The 21057-nt window shown below is 34.8% G+C and overlaps 1 protein-coding gene across 1 annotated transcript; it reads right to left on the minus strand.

The window, feature by feature from the left end:
- Positions 1–15331: 15331 nt before the first annotated feature.
- LOC149259843 (uncharacterized) lies at positions 15332–20098 on the minus strand. The gene is made up of 4 exons (XM_089455387.1): positions 19935–20098; positions 16616–16878; positions 15959–16505; positions 15332–15473 (listed from the first exon to the last, which is right to left on the minus strand). The coding sequence occupies exons 1-4, from the start codon at positions 20096–20098 to the stop codon at positions 15332–15334; spliced, it is 1116 nt and encodes a 371-aa protein (XP_089311513.1).
- Positions 20099–21057: the final 959 nt, after the last annotated feature.

Raw genomic sequence — 21057 nt, forward strand, 5'->3', positions numbered from 1 at the left:
AAAATTATATTTTAATACAAATTTTTACCATCCTCTTTAAAAATATATATATAATAATATAACAATTTTAAATATAAAACCCTTAATTTTAACTAACAATTGTATTCTAATGTTATTAAAAAATAATTATTTATATATAAAAGATATAACATACTAACTATATTCATGATTACAAACACTTATATTTACTATGTTTTATGTTCTATTTTTAAACACTGAATCAAGCTTCTAATTTGGCACATAACCTTGTGTAAGGAATAGAGTTCGGTCTCTTATTTCGCTATGAGCTATATTCATAATTATAAACGCTCATATTTATTATGTATTATGTCTTATTTTTCAACTCTGAATCAAGCTTCTAATTAGGCACACAACCTTGTATAGGAATAGAGTTCGATCTAACATAGTTTAATACTAATTTAATAATCGTTATATAGAGTTCGATCTGACATAGTTTAATACTAATTTAATAATCATTATATAATTTATTTATGTTTAATTATTTAATAATTATTATATTATTGGTATAGTTATAATTTTTAAATATTATAATAAAAATTATTATGATTAAAAAGATAAATATTTATTATAAAAATTTTGTTTTGAATTTTAAATTAAAAATATTTACAAATATTTTTTATATTCTAAAACGATATAATTTAATTCTCGACTTAACTTGAAATCAATTTAATCACATCATATTTATTATACATAACTTAATATATTAAATTTTAAATTTTAAAAATGTGTTATTATAAATAATCAGTATAAATATATAAATTTGAGAACATCTTTATCACAAGAACTGCTAATTTAAATTTATTTGTAAAATAATTTTTTAAGTGCAACTAACTTATCTATAAATAAGTATCTATAAATATTATTTCACTAGATTTATTATATCTATTTGAAGTTTTGATTTTCTATTTCTCTCTCTTTCTATATATAACTGGAATCTATTTTGAAATCATTGTTAAAACATTATAGACTTTTAGGATTTTCGGATATAGTTAAATTTAGTGAATTTTATTTCAAAAATTATTTATTCGAACGCTTAAATATAACTACATTGAAAAGTTTTTATAACGTGAACACGATAGCTAAAAGTTTATTGAACACAAACATTCATTATTATTTTTTCCATTCATTTCGATGTTGAGATTTTTCTGTTTTGGACAAAATAGGCAAAATCCCAGTGTGTGACAACAATAGAGTCCAAAACAGGCAAAATCCCAGTGTGTGACAACAATAGAAAATTTGTTGCTGGATTATCTCCAAGTTGTTGGGAGGAAATTAATGCATCCTAAATTTGATGTGAGAGGTAGTTAGATTCTCCTTGCTATAAAATAGGCAGTCATACGGATAGCTGGGTGTAATGTGAGAGTTTATGTAATCTCCTGTTTGATTAATAAAATATTGCCGATGCCTTAGTTGTGTGGACGTAGCCCAGATTGGTTGGGTGAACCACGTTAATTCTCTGTGTCTTTATGTGCTTGAATTTCTGCTGTGTATTGTTTTATAGTCTGCTGTGCATCTGATCTCCAACAATTGGTATCAGAGCATGTTGGAGGCAAGATTGGACTTGCATACTGGAGGTGGAGCTGAGGTCGTTTATTTGCTGCCTGGACATGCTACCAGGTGCGCTGTGGAGTGTGTCCAACAAGTGTGGAGTAAACCTGGTGCGTATATACCTGCGTTTACATGTTGGTGCGTCGAGGAAAATCGACGGTCAATAAACCTGTGTGGGTATGTATTTCCAACAGCGTGGATATGTTTTTTATAAACAACGTGTATATACATATTTAAAACCGGTGTGAATTACATTCAAAAGCGGCATAGTTATATTTTAATGCTGCCGTGGATCGCTGCATTCAAAAGCGTTGGTATATACATTTAAAAACGGCGCGGATTATAACAAAAGTGCGTGGATATATATGTGACTATCGGCGTGGATCTATTATACAAAACGGCGTGGAAATTGCGTGGAGCGCTGGAGCAGAAACGTATTACCTGATTACTGGAGTCATCCATTGCCCTGCGCGCTGGTAAAACACTTTTTGCTGTGAGTTTACAACATGGGTATGTATTTAATAAACGGTGTTGTTATGTTAGATCCCTGCGTTGATATATGTTAAAGCAACGTGGGTATGTGTATTGCAACCGCGTGGATTTATTTAAAAAAAATAGCGTGGTTATGTTATAGCGTGGAACCAATAATTGGTAAACAAAAACGGCATGGTTTTCTTAGATCCGCGTTCATATATATATATATATTAAAAATGGCGTGGATTCTTTTGTTTGTTGCGTTGACCATTGCTGGAGCCGTGTGAACCCTGCGTGGAGTTTTGTTTTTTGGTGTACAGCGTGCGCAGAACCGACAATGATATTTTTTTTTTAATTGGCGCGGATTATCCAAAAAGAGTAGCGCCAACCTTCTGAATTAGCGCGAATATTATATAATTAAGTGCGCCAATGGGCCAATGAGACAATAGGCGCGTATATTAGTAGAATTCTCGCGCCAATTTGACATTCCTTGCAGCTTTTTTTAAGTGGCGCGGTTCTTGTGTTGGTCAGCAAGTGCCAATTCATCAGCAAGCGCCAATTTGCTTTACATGTTTTTTAAATGAGATTAAATGTAAACTGAGGCACAGGCATTTATTGAGATTCAATTTTGTTTTTTATTAAATTGAAATTGGAGATTCTTTGTTTTTTATACGAGATGGCCAAAACTCAAAGTGTCTGTTTTGAAATAGATAAATTTAATGGGAAAAATAATTTCGAGATCTGGAAGGTAAAGATGCACGATCTGCTGGTTCAACAAGGTGTGGCGAAAGCACTATTGGGGAAAAACAAAAGGCCTCCTTCCATGACGGAGGATGAATGGGATGAGAAGGACAATAGAGCTCTGAGCGCAATTCGGTTATGTCTGGCGGACGATGTTCTGTTCAACATTGTGTCAGAGAAAACCACCATAGGCCTGTGGTCGAAGCTTGAGAAGCTCTATATGACGAAATCTTTGACAAATCGGATTCTCCTGAAACGGCAGCTTTATGGTTTGCGGATGAAAGAAGGTACCTCAATTACTGATCACCTGAATGTTTTTAATACCTTACTGGTGCAATTAGACAGTCTAGATGTGAAATTTGATTCAGAGGATAAGGCAATAACTCTATTGTGTTCATTGCCCGAATCCTGGGATCACTTTGTTACTTCCATAAGCTTTAGTACATCAGACATCCTTGAGTTTGACGATGTTGTTGGAGCCTTGTTGGCTGAGGAGACAAGGAAGAGGTCGAATGCAGACACCTCTACATCAGAGGTAATGATGGCTAGAGGTCTCTCAAGAGAAAGACACTCCGGGGGATAGCATAGCGACTCTCGTTCAAAGTCCAAAGGAAAGAAGCCAAAGGTGAAGTGTTGGCATTGTGGCAAGGTTGGACATCTGAAAAAGGATTGCTGGAAGCGAAAGCAGGCTGCTAAAGAAGGCTCTTCGACAGAAAAGAAGGAAGCCAACACCACAGATACAGGTTCAGTATCTGGTTCATGTATCAGTGATGAGGAATTGTCTGTTAATGTTTCAAAACATGATCAACATTGGTTGTTAGATTCCGGGGCATCTAACCACATGTGTATTCATAAAGATTGGTTTAAAACATATAGATCAGTTGATGATGGAGTCGTGTACATGGGTAATGATGTCACTTGCAGTATTATTGGAATAGGAAGTGTACAACTACAAATGTTTGATGGCACAACCAAAATGTTAACTGATGTGAGACATGTACCAGATATAAGAAAAAATCTAATTTCATTAGGAGCATTGGATACGAATGGATATAAAACTGTAATTCAAGGGGGAGTTATGAAAATCTATAAAGGTATCTTACTAGTGATGAAGGCTAAGAAGGTAGGAAATCTTTTTCAATTAGAAGGTAGAATTGGGTCAGATCATGTGTCGGTGTCTAAACAGGACAGTAGTTCCATTCGCCTATGGCATCAAAGGTTGGGCCATATGAGCGAACGAGGGTTGAAAATTTTGGCTGACCGCAAGTTACTTCCTAATCTAAGATCTGGAAAGTTAGATTTCTGTAAACATTGCTTGTTTGGAAAACAAAGTAAACAAAAGTTTAAAACAGGCAAACATACTAGTAAAGGGATACTTGATTATATTCATTCAGATGTTTGGGGTCCAGCCCCTACAGCGTCGTATGGTGGCTCGTCGTATTTTGTGTCGTTTATTGATGACTTTTCTCGGAAAGTATGGGTCTACATGTTGAAAAAGAAGTCTGATGTTTTTATAGTATTCAAGCAGTTTAGAGCATTTGTAGAAAACAACACTGGTAGAACTATAAAATGTTTAAGAACTGACAATGGTGGTGAGTTTTCCTCCAAGGAGTTTGACAGCTATTGTAAGGATGCAGGGATCGAGAGACATAAGACCACGGTTTATACTCCTCAGCAGAATGGAGTTGCTGAACGCATGAACAGGACTCTTCTAGAGAGAGCAAGGTGTATGCTGAGTAATGCCGGGTTGCAAAAGGAGTTGTGGACGGAAGCAGTGGCAACAGCTTGTTATGTGATAAACTGATCTCCTTCAATGGCGATAGGTTTCAAGGTTCCGTAAGAGGTATGGAAAGGACACCCTTGTGACTATTCTAAACTCAGAGTGTTTGGTTGTGATGCATATGCTCTAGTGCCTAAACATCAACGAACTAAATTAGATCCGAAATCGAAAAGGTATGTCTTTGTTGGGTATGGTGATTGAACAAAGGGATTTAGATTGTGGGATCCTACTACCCGCAAAATCATCATCAACAGAGATGTAAAGTTTGATGAATCCTCTCTTGTACAGTTAGATGTAAATAGTAGATTGAAATAGGATGATGTATCTGATTTCAGCATATTCAGTTTGACAGCATTTCTAATGATAGTCATAACGACCATAGTTCAGATTCTAGTCATGAACAGGTTTCAGAATCAGATTATGAATAGGGTTCAGATGGAGGTCATGAACAGGTCTCAGATGGCGATCATGAAGAAGTTCCTACAGTTGATAGACAGCCAATTGTGGAAGCACCAGAAACATTCTTAAGGAGGTCTACAAGGATCAAACGCCCTCCGAGAAGGTATGATGATCATGTTACTTCAGTTGCTTTGATCGCTAATGATGATGAACCTTTGTGTTATCAGGAAGCTGTAGAAGGTTCAAATAGTGACAAGTGGAAAGCAGCCATGAAGGACGAAATGATGGCTTTAAGTAAGAATGGTACATGGGATCTGGTTGAACTTCCCAAAGGCAGGAAAACTGTGGGATGCAAGTGGGTGTTCAAGGTGAAACGGGGTGTGAATGATACATAAGACAAGTACAAAGCGAGGCTGGTTGCAAAAGGGTTTTCTCAGAAAGCTGGCATAGACATTCATGAGATATTTTCACCAGTGGTTAAAATTGTTTCAATCAAAATTGTGTTAGCATTAGTGGCATTGTTTGATTTAGAGTTGCAGCAATTAGATGTTAAGACTGCATTTCTACATGGAGACTTAGATGAGGAAATATATATCGAACAACCGGAAGGGTTTGTTCAGCATCACAATGAGAAATTTGTCTGCAGGCTCAAGAAGTCATTATATGGGCTGAAGCAGTCGCCTCGGCAGTGGTATAAGAAGTTTGATTCTTTCATGTTGAGTCAGAAATATTTAAGAAGTGAATATGATCATTGTGTTTACTTTAAGCAGTTAAATAATGACATGTTCATTATCTTAGTGTTGTATGTTGATGATATGCTTTTAACAAGCAAAAGCATTGAAGAAATCAACAGGTTGAAGACTCAGGTGGCAAGGACGTTTGATATGAAAGATCTAGGAGCAGCAAGACAGTTTTTGGGCATGGAGATTTTCAGAGACAGGAGTAATGGTAAGCTGTGGCTATCATAACAGAAGTATGTTGAGAAAATACTTTTGAGGTTTGGTATGAATAATGTGAAGCCTGTGTCAGTCCCTTTAGCTTCCCATTTCAAGCTTTCTTCCAGTTTATGTCCTAATACAGATGAAGAAAAGGATTATATGTCTCGAATTCCATATGCCAATGTAGTAGGATGTTTGATGTATGCGATGATGTGTACGCGACCAGATATTTCACATGCAGTTGGGGTTGTCAGTAGGTACATGGAAAATCCGGGTAAAGAACACTGGTCAGCAGTGAAATGGGTGCTTCGGTATATGAGAGGCACAAGTAGTTATTGTATAACTTACAATAAAAGTAGTGAATCTGTTTGTGGATATGTTGATTGTGATTTTGCAGGTGACTTGGATAAGAGAAGGTCAAATTCAGGGTATGTCTTTACTCTTGCAGGTGGAGCTATTAGCTGGATGTCAAAGCTACAAAACATTGTTGCTTTATCCACTACTGAAGCAGAATATATTGCTGCTTCGCATGCTTGCAAAGAGGCGGTTTGGTTGAAAGGGTTGCTTGGTGAGTTTGGTAGGTTACAGGACAACATCAGGTTACTTTGTGACAGTCAAAGTGCAATACATTTGGCTAAGAATCCGGCCTATCATAGTAAATCAAAGCATATTCCAATCAAGTATCATTTGTAAGACAGGTTATCATTGAAAGGGGAGTTTCTCTTGAAAAGGTGCATACAAAGGAAAACTGTGCAGACATGTTCACGAAACAAGTTTTGTTAGAGAAGCTACGTTGGTGTTTGGCTTCTCTTGGCTTGCAGAAAAGATGAAAATAATAAACAAACAGGGCATCAGGCTAATTTTTGTCAAGGTGGAGATTGTTGAGATTTTTCTATTTTGGACAAAATAGGCAAAATCCCAGTGTGTGACAACAATAGAAAATCTGTTGTTGGATTATCTCCAGGTTGTTGGGAGAAAATTAATGCATCCTAAATTTGATGTGAGAGGCAGTTAGATTCTCCTTGCTATAAAATAGGCAGTCATACGGATAGCTGGGTGTAATGTGAGAGTTTATGTAATCTCCTGTTTGATTAATAAAATATTGCCGATGCCTTAGTTGTGTGGACGTAGCCCAGATTGGTTGGGTGAACCACGTTAATTCTCTGTGTCTTTATGTGCTTGAATTTCTGTTGTGTATTGTTTTATAGTCTGCTGTGCATCTGATCTCCAACACTCTACAGTTCATCTCCGTCGTCTATTTATTGATTACATCATTTTGTATCTCATGTCTCACTATAGCTCATTGATTAGTTTGCTAATTTGCTAGCTTATTATTTTCTGGATATCTTGCCTTTTATACTTCTCAATCACTCTAATTTCAATATGATTTCAATAGTCTAGGTGGTGAAAATCTTGTGAAACCTTTACGTCATTTCGACTTGTTGACATTAAATCAAGTGCCTTGTATAAAAGACGTATATATAACAGTTGAAGTAGAATACCTTGGGGACTTAAACCCACCATCTACAATTCCACTTTCTCATTTTAAGGTCATCTTCTTCCCCAAAAAAATATACTATTTTAAAGCTAATCCATTATGCAAACTTCTAATTTGTCATACTTTATTGGATATTGTTTTTAAGAAAAATAACAGAATTACGAGAATTAATTCTCCATTTATAGACATTGAATTAATCCTTGCAAAACTAATTGATCAAGAAAATAGGGTTTTTTTACTATTTAAAATGAGATTTTATTATCAAGAAAATTTTATTAGGGGAGAAATACTATACTATTTGTATTTATATGGAGATATATATTGATGAAAAAATGGCATAATATATTGAACATAATAGTGGTAAAAGGGTTTTATATTCACAGGTATACAAAATGGAGCTCAAAGTCAATGAAAAAATATACAAAGGTATAAAAAATGCTAATGAAAAAATGGATACCTATAATATCAAATAAAATTAAGAATTTTTTAAATTAAGAAGGTGTATTGGGTTAACATTGGTGAAAGGTTATATAATGAGATTTGTCGAAATATTTTCCAATATTTAATCAAGCTAAAAATATTGTTTAATATACCATAAACTCATATACTATATCAGAAATTCATTAAATCAAATCCCGTACTTATCATAAACTCTCTATTAACCATTCACAATTTTTCTATAAATATTTTCTTCCGCGATTTTCATTTTCATTTTCATATATATATAATGAATTAATTTGTCACCTTTCACAAACAAAGGCATACTATAAAAAGGGAAACGCACTCTCAATCTCAATGAGGCGGTCCTTAATAGAGATACCAAGGTTTGAAGTGAAAAGTAACAAAAGGAGGTGAAGTGGCCTTTCCGAACTGCTAAATCAATGGAGTGAGAGTAACAAACCGAGATGGATGTGGTCTTTCTAGAAGCATTGGAGTGAGAGAGATTGATTTTAGCATATGGTAGGTGGAATAAGAAGGCTTCATTTAAACAGATTTTTAAGTATATACATATTTTTTATTTTTAAGTATATATATTTATTTTTATAGGAAAGCTTAATTTAAATATATTTTCAAGTATATATATAAATTTATAAGTTTATATATATAAATATATAAATAAAGTTATTTTAAAAATTTAATTCTATAATTGTACCAATTATTACTATCCAAATAAATTTAGTTACATAATAGTACCTCATTAAAATTTTATTCGTGTAAAAGATTGCTGGTGTACGGAGGGGAAATGTGAGTGCAATGATTTTAATTTTTTTTATTAAAATATTAATAATTTTTTTTTAAATAAAAACAAAATTCCAATTAAATTATTAATTTGATTTCAATATCTTTTCACCGTTTGATTCTTAGCTATTTCTATTTATTATTTTTAAGAATATGGATTGCATTTATCTTTTACTGAATAAATATAACGTTTTGAAAACACTTACTTACCTATTTCTAAATGATATGTAATCTATTATATATATATACATATATATATATATATATAAATAGTTTTTTATTGAGTTTAGACGTAGATTCTATGGTTTAATACGAGTGATGTGCTAAAAAAGAAATTTTAAATAGAAAAATAATGTTCACTATTATAATAATAATAATAAAGAATATATTATAAAGTAATTAAAAGTAAAAAAAAGTGATTAAGATATTTAAATCTTATACTTTTTCAAAAATATTTCAACAAAAAATTTAAATAAACAAAATTATTTGAAAAACTATGAACTAAATTATGTCCATATCAACTTCATATATATTTTTATACAAAAAAAACAAAAATTGTAAAATTATATTTTTTTTATGTCAATTATGTATATATTATATATTATTTAAAAAAATTATGTATATATCGTGAAAAAATTAAGTTTTATGGTTAAAATTTTTATTTGGTTAGTAAAAATAACACGTTGTATTTTGCACTCTAAAGAAGTTTTCACTTAAGAAATTGGATCTTTCTCTCTCCTCATGTTAGATCCATACTTAAAATGGATCTATGTTGGTAGACTTACGCTTAAGGGTTGTACAATCTATTTTCTTAAATTGAACAATCGATATGTACAGCACTGCTACGCCGCAATTAATGCTTATGATCTATATATGTCCACCTTTGAATAATCTGTTTGCTTGAATTAAACCATGGACATATACAACCCCTACACATTAATTGTTGCACAACAAGCTAGATAAATCTTGCCTAAATAATTTATTACAATAAAAAAAAAAGCACTTCTTCGTTGTTTTGATGTGATTGACAGAAGCAAGTTGAAAGCCAAAACATCTATCTAAACAGATTCAGTTCATAGGACTTTTTCCATCGTACTTTTTATTTTCTCATGGGTACTCACAAGGAGAGAGACAACATGGCTAAATGTATAGCCATCTGTATGAAATTATTAAGCAATATACTTGATCAATAATATAATGAGAACAAACAAGTCATTTCTGTTAAACACTGCCATTTTAGTCTAGTAAATATCTTTTCCAAAGTTTTAAATGTAGGCCTTGTTGGAAAGGTGGAGAAGAAAAAGGCATGAATTAAGACATAAAACATGCGCTGCGGCTCTAAAATATGTTGACATGCAACCACATGAAACCACACACTAAAATTCGTCTATCACTTAACTTGGGTTACTCAAAACTCAAATACTGAGTCACTGAATCACTAAGTTAACTGACTCTCCAAGTTTAGTGAACTCCTCATGTTGGAGTAACTATCTTATTTTAACATTGCCCCTTAATTAAGAATGCTAAACTAAAACATGACTCATGACAACTCAAACATGGCTACTAGTCTATATCTTAGCTAGGCTTACAACACCCAAGTTTATTCTATGAAAATCGAACACATCTTGAGCTAATGACTTAGTAAATATATCATTCAATTGATCACTAGATTTACAAGGCTTCAAGTGAAATTCTCCATTGCTCACAAGTTCTCTAATAAAGTGATATCTAGTATCAATATGCTTTCTCTTCTGATGAAACACACTATTCTTGGACAGTTGTCAAAATATATTGTTGTTGATCCTTGTTGTTTCTACTTGAGTCCATCGAATACCATTCTTAACCACATTACTTGACATGCTGCTAATGTTCTTGCTACATATTATTTTTCTGCTGATGAAAGTGTCACAATGGGCTTCTTTTTAGATGCCCATGAAATCACACCTGAACCAAGGTGGAACACAAAACTAGAAATGTTTTTCCTATCATCCAAACTTCCTGTAAAATCTTTATCTCTGTATCCAATCAAATCCTTCTTTTATGCGCTTGCATACATCATGCCACCATCTCTAGTTCCTGCTATGTATCTCAAAATTATTTTTCGTGTGCTCCATTGTGTGCCTTTTGGAGTCTCCATAAATCTGAAAATCAAAGTCACTCCTTGCATGATATTCGCTCTTGTAGTTGTGAGATACATGAGGTTGCCAACCAATCTTTTGAGTAGAGTTGGATTGACATATGATCCTACATCATCCTTTCTTAACTTGTACCTGTTGCAACTAGTGTAGGGATAGGTTTGCAATTTTCCATCCTGAATATTTTCAACAAATCCTTGGCATATTTATTTTGAAAAATAAAATTCTCTTTTTAGATTGCTCAACTTCTATGCCAAGAAAATATTTCATGAGACCAAGATCTGTCATCTCAAATTATTTCATCATGGTTGCGTTAAATTCATCTATCTCAAAATCACTTATAAAAATCATGTCATCAACATATAAGCAAATAATTAAAAACTGTCCTTGCTCATTTACGTTTGTGTACAAGGTAGGCTCAGTGTTCCCTCTGCAAAATGCATTCTTAATCATGTAGCTGTCGATTCTGCTTTATCAAGCTCTAGGTGCTTGATTTAGTCCATAGAGCACTTTTTTCAACTTGTAAACTGAATCTTCAATACTTTCAACTCCATATCCCGGAGGCTGCTGCACATAAATTTCTTCTTCTAGAATTCCATTCAAGAAGGTTGATTTCACATCCATTCAATATACTTTCCACTTGTTTTGAGCTTTCGTGGCTAGAACTTCTCTTACAGTATCCAATCTGGCTACTGGAGAAAACGTTTCTCCAAAGTGTATTCTTGGTTGTTGCGAGAATCCTTTTGCTACGAGTCTTGCTTTAAATCTGTCAATTTCACCTTTCTCATTCAACTTTGTCTTGTACACCCACTTCACACCAATGAGATTTTTGTCCTTTGGTAAATCAACCAAATCGCATGTATCATTATTTTCAATAGCTTCAAATTCTTCATCCGTGGCTTGCACCCAATTTTCATCTCTGATTGCTTCTTCAAACGATGAATGTTGGAATGATAACAATGCAAAATTTGAAATAACATCCAAATAATCATAAATATCTTTCAGACTTCTCATATTTTTCTTACCATTGCTTGATTCATCACCTGATTGACTGTTGGGAGGCTTGAAGATCCATGTTGCTCTAAAAGTCTTGGAGTCCTTGGTGTGTCTTTGTTTTGTGTCTTCACCTGTGATTCTTGTTGCTCCTTTTCTACAACATCATCTTCTTCCATCAGTGGCACTTGTGCATCAACTATTTTGTCTACAGTTCCATTCCATGACTCTTGTTCTTTGCACACAACATCTCAACTAATTATGGTCTTCTTTGTGACAGAGTGATAAAATTTTTAAGATTTTGATTTCTCACGATAACTAGTAAATATGCATTTTTCACTTTTATCATCCAATTTGCCTCTCCGCTCCTTAGGCACATGTGTATAAGCTACACATCCAAATAATCTGAGATGATATACACTACAATACATACCTAACCATGCTTGTTCTGGTACTCTGTTTATCACACTCTTTGTAGGATATCTATTGGTCACATAAATAGCACATGCAACTGCTTCTCCCCAATACTCATTAGACAAGTTTTTGCCTTTCAACATGCTTCTTACCATGTTCATAATTTTCTTGTTCTTTCCCTCTGCTACACCATTCTGATGCGGTATTTACCTAGTTGTAAACTGTCTTCTGATTCCATGTTCTTTGCAGTAATCATGGAATGCCTTTGAATCATATTCTCCACCATGATCTGACCTCAATATCTTGATCTGTCGATCACTTTAGTGCTCTGCTAAGGCTTTGAATTCCTTTAACTTTGCAAAAGTTTCAAACTTCTGCTTCAAGAAGTAAACCCAAGTCTTTTTGATGTAATCATCAATGAAAGTGAGGAAGTAAAAACTTCCAGCGATTGACTGTGTCCTCATAGGTCCACACAAATTTGTATGCACTAGCTCGAGAGGTTTCTTTGCTCTGGATGCAACTCCCTTTGGAAAACTTTCACCGTGTTTTTTTCCCAAGATGCAACACTCACAAGTACTAGCACGTTCTTTGATGGGAGGTAATCCTCTGACCATCTGCTTTTGCTGTAACAATCTTAAACTAGAAAAGTGCAACTATCCAAACTGAAAGTGTCATAACCAATAATCATCAGAACATGAAACTGTAAAAGAACTCGCCTGACCACTATAATTAAAATTTACAGGAAAGCATTTGTCCCTCGTCATCTGCACCTTTACTATTAGCTGCTTTCTTGGGGGTTTGTCATATATAACGCATTCATGACCTTGAAAGATAACTATGTATCCTCTCTATGCCGATTGACCAACACTTATCAAATAATGTTTGAGACTAGGAACATAATATACCTATGATATTGTCTTCGGCTCCCCCTGCTTGGTCAGAATATTGACCACTCCTTTGCTATCTACTTCCACAGTCTTGTCAGTCCCCAGCTTTACCTTTGTTTTCACAGATTGATAGCAATTTGCAACAAAATCCTTGTTGCCATGTCATGAGGTTACTACAACCACTGTCTAACAACCACACACTAACAGAAGGCTCATGCATGGTATGGAAAGCTAGGAACATGGAGTTAGTACTCTCTGTAGTGACATTAGCTCCCTAGTTCCCTTGATGAGCTATCTTCTTCCTACAATCACAAGGATAGTGACCAAATTTACTGTAATAATAACATCTCACCTTTGATTTGTCAACTCTTTAATTATTGTTGAAGCTTCTATAGTTTCTTCCACTTTAATGTTCATGTTCTTCTTGACCATCTCTCTGACCATCATATCTTCTTCTTTGTCTTTTCTCCCTTGAAATAAAAACCTGACTTTTGAAAGTGGTCTCTAAAGTGGAATCATTATTTTTGTCTATCCTTGCCTCATGCAATAGAAGTGATCCCATTGGCTCATCAACTGTCAATAATGCCAAATCCTTGGCTTCTTCTATGGTTGCTACCACAATATCAAATTTGGTAGACAAAGATCTAAGGACCTTCTCCACCACAGTTTGATCTTTAATTTCTTCACCATAAGTCTTTAACTGATTTATAACAGTTATAACCTGATTCATGAAAGAATCAATGTCCTCTGTCTCCTTCATCTGCAGACTTCCAAAATCTCTCATCGTATTCTGCAACTTAACAATATTGACTTTGGCCATACCTATATAGTTTGTCGCCAAAGTATCCCATGCTACTTTCGCTGAAGACGTGATCATAATCTTTTAGAACACTGCTCGATCCACTCCCTGCTAGATAAGTTGCAACGCTTGAGCATTCTTCTTCTTGTCTTTCTTCCATTGATCCCTCTCTATATTATTGAGACCTCGTTATGTTGCTTCATCCTTAGATTCTCAAAACACAAACTAGACATAATCTCAAACATCATGTGTCTGCAAAGTGGTTGCCATCTTAATGGCTCACACATCGTAATCCTTCCCTATTATCAATGGAAACTCGTGATGGAAAAATGAGAAAACCATCTTTCTCCAAAAATTTCTCTTTGAAAAAACCCTAAAATTCTTTTTTGTAATATTTAAAAAAAAAAATTCCATTTCAATCAAACCCCAAGTTTTTTATTTTATTAAAAAGACCTTTTCAAAAAAACCCTTATAAAAAAGCTCTTAATTATTTTTAATATATAAAAGAAATCTTTTAAAAAATCTTTATATATAAAAAACAAAAATCTTTAGCTACACGTTTATAAAACTTTAATTTAAAAGCTCACGTTCAAAGTTTTTAAGAAAATGTTTCATAAAAACCTTCACGTCACTCGTTTATTTTCTAATTAATATTAAAAGTGTTTTTATATTTAATTGCATTGCCGTGCTATAAAAAAAACTCTTCATCACTGTATAGAGGTTATTGACCGAAACAAGTTGAAAGCCTAAACATATGTCTGAATAGACCACTGAACGGATTCAGATGATATGACCTTTGCTTTAAATCGTATTTTGTTTTGTCGTTGATAATGGATACACGCAAACTACTCAATAGAAAGAGAGACATCACGAACGCCCATGTGTATAAAACCCTTGAGCAAAATATTATTAGTTGCATTTAACCAATTACAAAATTATAAAAGTTAATAAATAGTAAGTACTGTTTCAGTGCATTAATAATGGATACAGGCAAAAGATATATATATATATATATATATATGAGAATATACAACAGGAAAGTTATTAATATTTGTAAAAATATATATGTTATTAGTTAGATTTCACCCATTACAAAAGCTAATAAATAATATATGCTCGCCCAAACTACAACTCCATAAATATTAATTACATAATACCAAAAAAAACTCATAACTCAATGAAAAACCATCTAAATTCTATTCCATTCCAAATTAAACAGAAAGCATTTTCACAATATTAAGAAATTCTTATTACAACAATCTAATAATGATAAACAAACACTTTGAATTTCACCGTCGTCTTATTGGATGTCAAGAGTGGTCATAAATAAAACCAATAGATTGTTGAAAAACAGAAAGAACAGAAAGCATTTTAACAATATTAATACATTCTTATTACAACAATCTAATAATCATAATCAAAACACATTGAATTTCGCCCTCGTCTTATTGGATGTGAAGAGTGGTCATACATAAAACCAGTAGATTGTTGAAAAGGGAGACGTGTATTCGTCCCCTACTACGGCAGACCCAGCCGTTATCGGAGGAGGAAGTCCCCCAACAGTAGAAACTCGCTGCACGTATTTCACATTTTGAAGTAGTCCATATCTGCAGAGAGAAACAAAAGTAATATGTTGAAACAAAGGTAATATGCTGTTATCATAGCAGTAGAATAAAAGATAACATAGTTCGAATTTAGGTTTATATGATAATTTATATTTTGATTTCTAAGAAATTTTTAAGTGATAATCATATCCTAATTCATGAGTTTCTAATTATCCATTATGGCTCAGATAAAATTAACTATATTGGATGGTTTGAAAAGTTTTTACAAATAAATTATAATATGGTTATCACCTAAACTTTTCTTAGAAATTAAGTAATATGGTATCATCACAGCAGTAGAAACAGCCCAAGTTTATTGTCAAGACCAGATCAACCACACTAAATGGTTTAAACTGTGTCCACAAATACATTATGATGGGCTTATCACTTCAAAGTTTCTCAGAAATCAGATAATATGGTATCATCACAACCGTAAAAGCAGCCAAAGCGAAAATCAAAACGTGAAAAATTTGGGTCCCATTACTTACTTGTTTCCACCATGGCTTGTAGCCTCAAATTCAATCCAATCGATACTGTCAGAATCCACTTTAATTGAACTCACAACCTTTACGGTCACTCGACTCAAGGGCATGAATAGATCCCATGTGGGTTGTCCTCCATTTGGATCAGGGTTTGTAGAGAAATAGTGCTTACCCACAACCTCTTGCCCAGGAGAAGTGTGTAAATACGCTGATACATTGAAATTAATCCAAGAAGAGCCATTAAATCTGTAATACTGGATTCCTTCCCCGTAAAATCTGATAAGAGGACTAAAATCCTCTGAAACACTTATTTCAACAGGAATTCCCGTTGGGAGTGATCGATCTTGTAACCAAAATAGATATTGCGCAGTGTATGGAATTTGAAGTTGCTTTCCAACCACATTACATTTTGAAGATGGAGGAACTCCGCCCTTGGAATGCAATCGTTGTACATAAGATACCCCGCTATTGCCCTGAGCACTGTGTGAAACAGCCTTGAGCAGGAGATCATCCACATCTTCACTATCTAACGTTTTCATGGCAAGTACATTACCTGCGTTTGACATTAAAGCAAGTTAAAGGACAACAAACAAATATTTAGAATTGTGTCTCTTAAGATTTTCATTTCATAGAAAGAAAATTAAAAACTAAATATGTGACTACATGTTACTGTTGATTCGGGGATGGCCGAGATGGGCTCTCCTGCTTTCATGCTGAACGCAAAGGTGGGCTTCCCACCTTGAGCTAGAGGCTCTCTCAAGAAATAATGATAACCCACTGAGGTATGCTTCCCATAAGCACTAGTACCATCAGGAGAATAGAGCGTGGCCATTGCCCCAGCCGAAGTATACTGGAGCCCAGTTGCACTTGAATTTTTTGCACATTTATAAATTTGGACTCCAAATGCATCCACTGTCCGAATAAGGCTGAGAAAACCAACATTTACTTCTCAGACAGATCCACAAAGAGTGCAGCCTATTCTCAAAAATAACTATAAATCTGCTCCATAATCAATCTAAACTACTATAGGAATATTTCCGAAGTATTAGACATTCATATCAATGGTAAAATGAAATATAAATAAAATGACATTCAGAGTTGGAAATAATTCGTACGAATTCCCAAATGGAGGATCGATCGATTTTTTTGAGAGAAGGGTTGCTGCTGCAGCTTCTGTTTCTGAAATATTATCTAAATTACAAAACGCGATGAATAATATAGTGAGTGAGAACAAGTGATTTTGGTTGAACACGGCCATTTTAGACGAATGAATATATTTTCCAAAGTTGTAGATATAAAGTTGTGGATGTAGGCATCATATTTATAACTTTTGCTGTGCAAGATCAGTTCAATGGACTTTGACATATTCGTGTATTGGTCCAAGAAAGTTGTATTCAATCAAACGTCCAACACAAAGATGTATCCTTCAATAACCAGATTCCGGCGCACAATATGATATAAAAATAGCAAACGCGTGTGAAATGCAAGTAGATTACTTCAACGTAGACTTATTCAGATTCAGAAATGATGAACAGGGCAAACCCGGAGTGCTCACGATGTATCATAAACTTGAATGTCTACGGAACACATTTGTTGAGCTTCACATACATATCAGATTCTAGTGTTATTTTATGCCAGATCGGGAGTGCCTATGATTTTTTAACAGCGATCATCAGATATTTTAACATTTGTTGACGTTAATAAACATGTCACAATCGACTGAGTCATAGTAGAACATGTCCCTCCTCGATTCGGGAATTAGTCGGATACGGCCACTGATATTCGGTGCAATACATAAGTGCGTCACATTTACGTAACCTACGGATTTCGTCTACCAGCAAATTTAGATTCTCTTCTTCCGTTTATGAATTGCATTCCCTTCTTAATTTTATAATTTGGAGTTTGACATTTTTGTTTTTAATTGAGGAATTTGCTACTGGAGATTTTAGATTCTCTTCTTCCGTTTATGAATTGCATTCCCTTCTTAATTTTATAATTTGGAGTTTGACATTTTTGTTTTTAATAGAGGAATTTGCTACTGGAGATTTTAGGTTAGAATTTTATGGTACATAATCATTATTACAGGATCACCCATTAAACTTTGACGTTTTACATCTTAATCATTGTAATTTTAGATATATGTATATTTAATTATTGATAATTTTAATTAATTTGAATGGTCAATTGGTGTAGTTATTTAATGTTATGAATTTTGGACATAGTTGTTATAAAGAAATAGAAAGGAATGAAGTTGGATGTTAATCATCATGATGATAAGTTATAAAGAAATAAATGAAGTTGGACGTTAATCATCATGATCATATATTTAATTGTTAATAGTTTTAATTAATAATAATAGTAAGGTTTTTTTAATTAGTTTTAAGGGTTAGATTTTAGAGCCAGAATTAAAGTTCTTTGATATTGTTGTCACTTGTTGCTTATTATTGATTTGATTCTGATGCAGGAGCATCTCGTCGACAGGGCACAGACCGAGAAGAGGCAGACCAGGTTTCTGAAGAAGATTGGGAGAAGTGAATATTTCAACAAATGGACAGCAAGACTGTCATAGTTTTTTTATTATTATCATTTTGTTCTTTAAGGATTAAACTACAGTATTTAGTTTATTAGCTTAAGTGTCTTATTAACTTGTTTCTGTTTCAATTGTAATAACAGGTCCTAACTAGAATTGTTAAGGACTTGTAGTTATAGGCTTTGAATTTAGATTATTAGAGAATTAGACAAAAAGACCATAAATCATTGTAAAGCATCAAACCCTTACGAGACAGAAGGAACAGACAAACTAACAATAGCCAAGTCACGTAACTGGAGTAACTGTCAAGTAAACTGTAATCTGGAACTAACTAACAGTTACCTAACTACTGAGCTATTGTATAAGAAGACAGAAAAAATACATGTAAAAGGTTCTGGAGAGTGACATTGAAAAAGAGAAACAGCAGAATAATAATTCTTTTCCTTCATATACTGTTCAGTGCATTCTAAATAATTTCCAGATTGTGATTTTATGTCCTCGAAGATATATCGTGCATATACAGTGAATTCTTTTCTTTACATCTAATACAAATAAGAACCGTGACAGAGTTTCACACAAAATCCACGCACATTCATCTATATACATTTTCTGTTTATATTCACACATTGCAAAGTAGTTATTGAAAACAAGTATCATTACTCCAAGAGGCAAACGCGCACATACATCAAGTTCTGTTCGTGAAAATATATTGCAGGTCGACACAGTAACAAGGTATTCCAATTACAAGCGTCTCACGACCAGCCGAAGCCGAAGTCAAGTGAAGAGCGAAAGGAGTCGGGCTATCAAGCAAGAAAACCACGGTCCTCAAACCACAGGTAAGCAACAACACTGAAGTTCCAAAATTATTACATTTGCTGTGTATAAGTATTGCCGGTCATATAATTGCCAACGGCCAAGCAAGCGAGAACTCATAAGACTACCTAGCACTGCTATAGAATGACCGAGTGACGAGAGAGCCAGGGACCGGAGCATTAACCGAAAATTAGCACAGAAACCCTCTGAATCACAAAAGTGGGTTGAAACCTCACACAGACCGGACTCATTAACGAACACAGACAACCATAGCAAGAAAATACAGTGCAGACCAAAAGCCACAGAAAAGGGTGGAATAGAAACAGAGCTACCCGGAGGATAGGCGGTCGAATCCCCTGCAAGGCCACGAAACTAGTTACCTGCAACCACCGTGACATAGATTGTTAGGGTCGCGGATGTAAATAAACTCATGCAACAGCAAATAGCTCAGTGAAAGACGAATAGAAAGAGCAGAGGGAGGAAAGACCCGTATAGAGCCACGGTGTGGAACCTTACCTATCGTAACCAGACCCATAAGTCGCAGAAGCTCAGTGACAACCTAACCACAGAGGAGCTGTGAAGGGTTAGGCGAAATTCGAGTTGAGGACAAGAGCATACAGCATGAAACGAAACCCTTACCTGAGCAGACGAAGTTGAATGATGGGTTGAAACCAGAGACGGAGTTGCAACCTTGAGCTTCCCACCGAGACAGAGCCGAACCTCTGAACAAAACCCATATACAGAGCCGAATACCAGAGCAGAGCCACAGGGAGCGGAACATTACAGTGAATAACAAAACCCATATACAGAGCCGAATACCAGAGCAGAGCCACAGAGAGCAAGCATAACAGTGAAAATGACCAAATGAGCGCGAACTAGCCGGGGAAAAGGTCCAAGTGAGAATTAGGGTTTTGCCAAATCCCAAGACGGACAGGTGGAGCGTGGAGAGGCGGAGAAGTACAGGCAGGTGATTAAATATCACCTAATTCATAAAAGCACAATCAACAAATATCCAATTACGAATTAATCACACAAGTCCACGTAAGGTTTGGGAGTAAGGGACACGTGGGCTGGGTCCCCATCAATTGGTATCAGAGCTGATTTCTTTAGTTAGGAGAAGATGGCAGAAGGACAAGTGCCAAGACGAGGACGTGGAAGAGGTGCACGTAGAGGAGCAGATGAAGGATTGCGAGAACAAATTAGAGTTCTTACAGCTCGCTTGGAAGCAGTAGAAGCGGGTAGATGAAGAGACCCAGAACTGGGAGACACCAGTGAAGAGGAGGTGATGACTGCTGCAGAAGGGTCTTATGAGGAAGCTCCAGAATTGAGGTTGCTGCGACAGGTTTTGATGGCCAGCAGCAAACCAAAAACAGAAATCTCAAATTATGATGGCAGTCTGTCTGCGAAAGTCCTGTTGGACTGGATAAGCGAACTGGATAAATATTTTGAAAATGAAGAAGTCAGTGAGGATAAGAGGGTTAAGTTCGCTGCTACTAAGTTGAAGGGACACGCACTATTATGGTGGGACAGTGTCCAAGCAGACAGAAAGAAAATGAACAAGTCGCCGATACGACTATGGTCCAGAATGATAGCGAAGTTGAAGGGCAGATTTCTGCCGAAAGATTACCAGGTGGAATTATATCGGCGAGTGCAGAGCCTAAGACAAAAAGGGATGACAGTTAGGGAGTATACAGAAGAATTTTACAGAGTAAATTTACGTGCTGGTTATACTGATGATAACCCAGAAAGGACAACAAGGTAC

The sequence above is a fragment of the Pinus tabuliformis genome, chromosome 6, assembly GCF_031772625.1.
Source record: "Pinus tabuliformis cultivar Carrire ecotype Pingquan chromosome 6, CPIR1, whole genome shotgun sequence".
Taxonomy (NCBI): Eukaryota; Viridiplantae; Streptophyta; class Pinopsida; order Pinales; family Pinaceae; genus Pinus; species Pinus tabuliformis.

Coding starts and splice junctions, on each gene's coding strand:
- LOC149259843 (XM_089455387.1), bottom strand. CDS start 20,098: ATGGGTTTTGTTATTCACTGTAATGTTCCGCTCCCTGTGGCTCTGCTC. Junction 16,879..19,934: donor ATTCAACTTCGTCTGCTCAG/GTAAGGGTTTCG, acceptor TGGTTTTCTCAG/CCTTATTCGGACAGTGGATG. Junction 16,506..16,615: donor CCCCGAATCAACAGTAACAT/GTAGTCACATAT, acceptor TGTCAAACGCAG/GTAATGTACTTGCCATGAAA.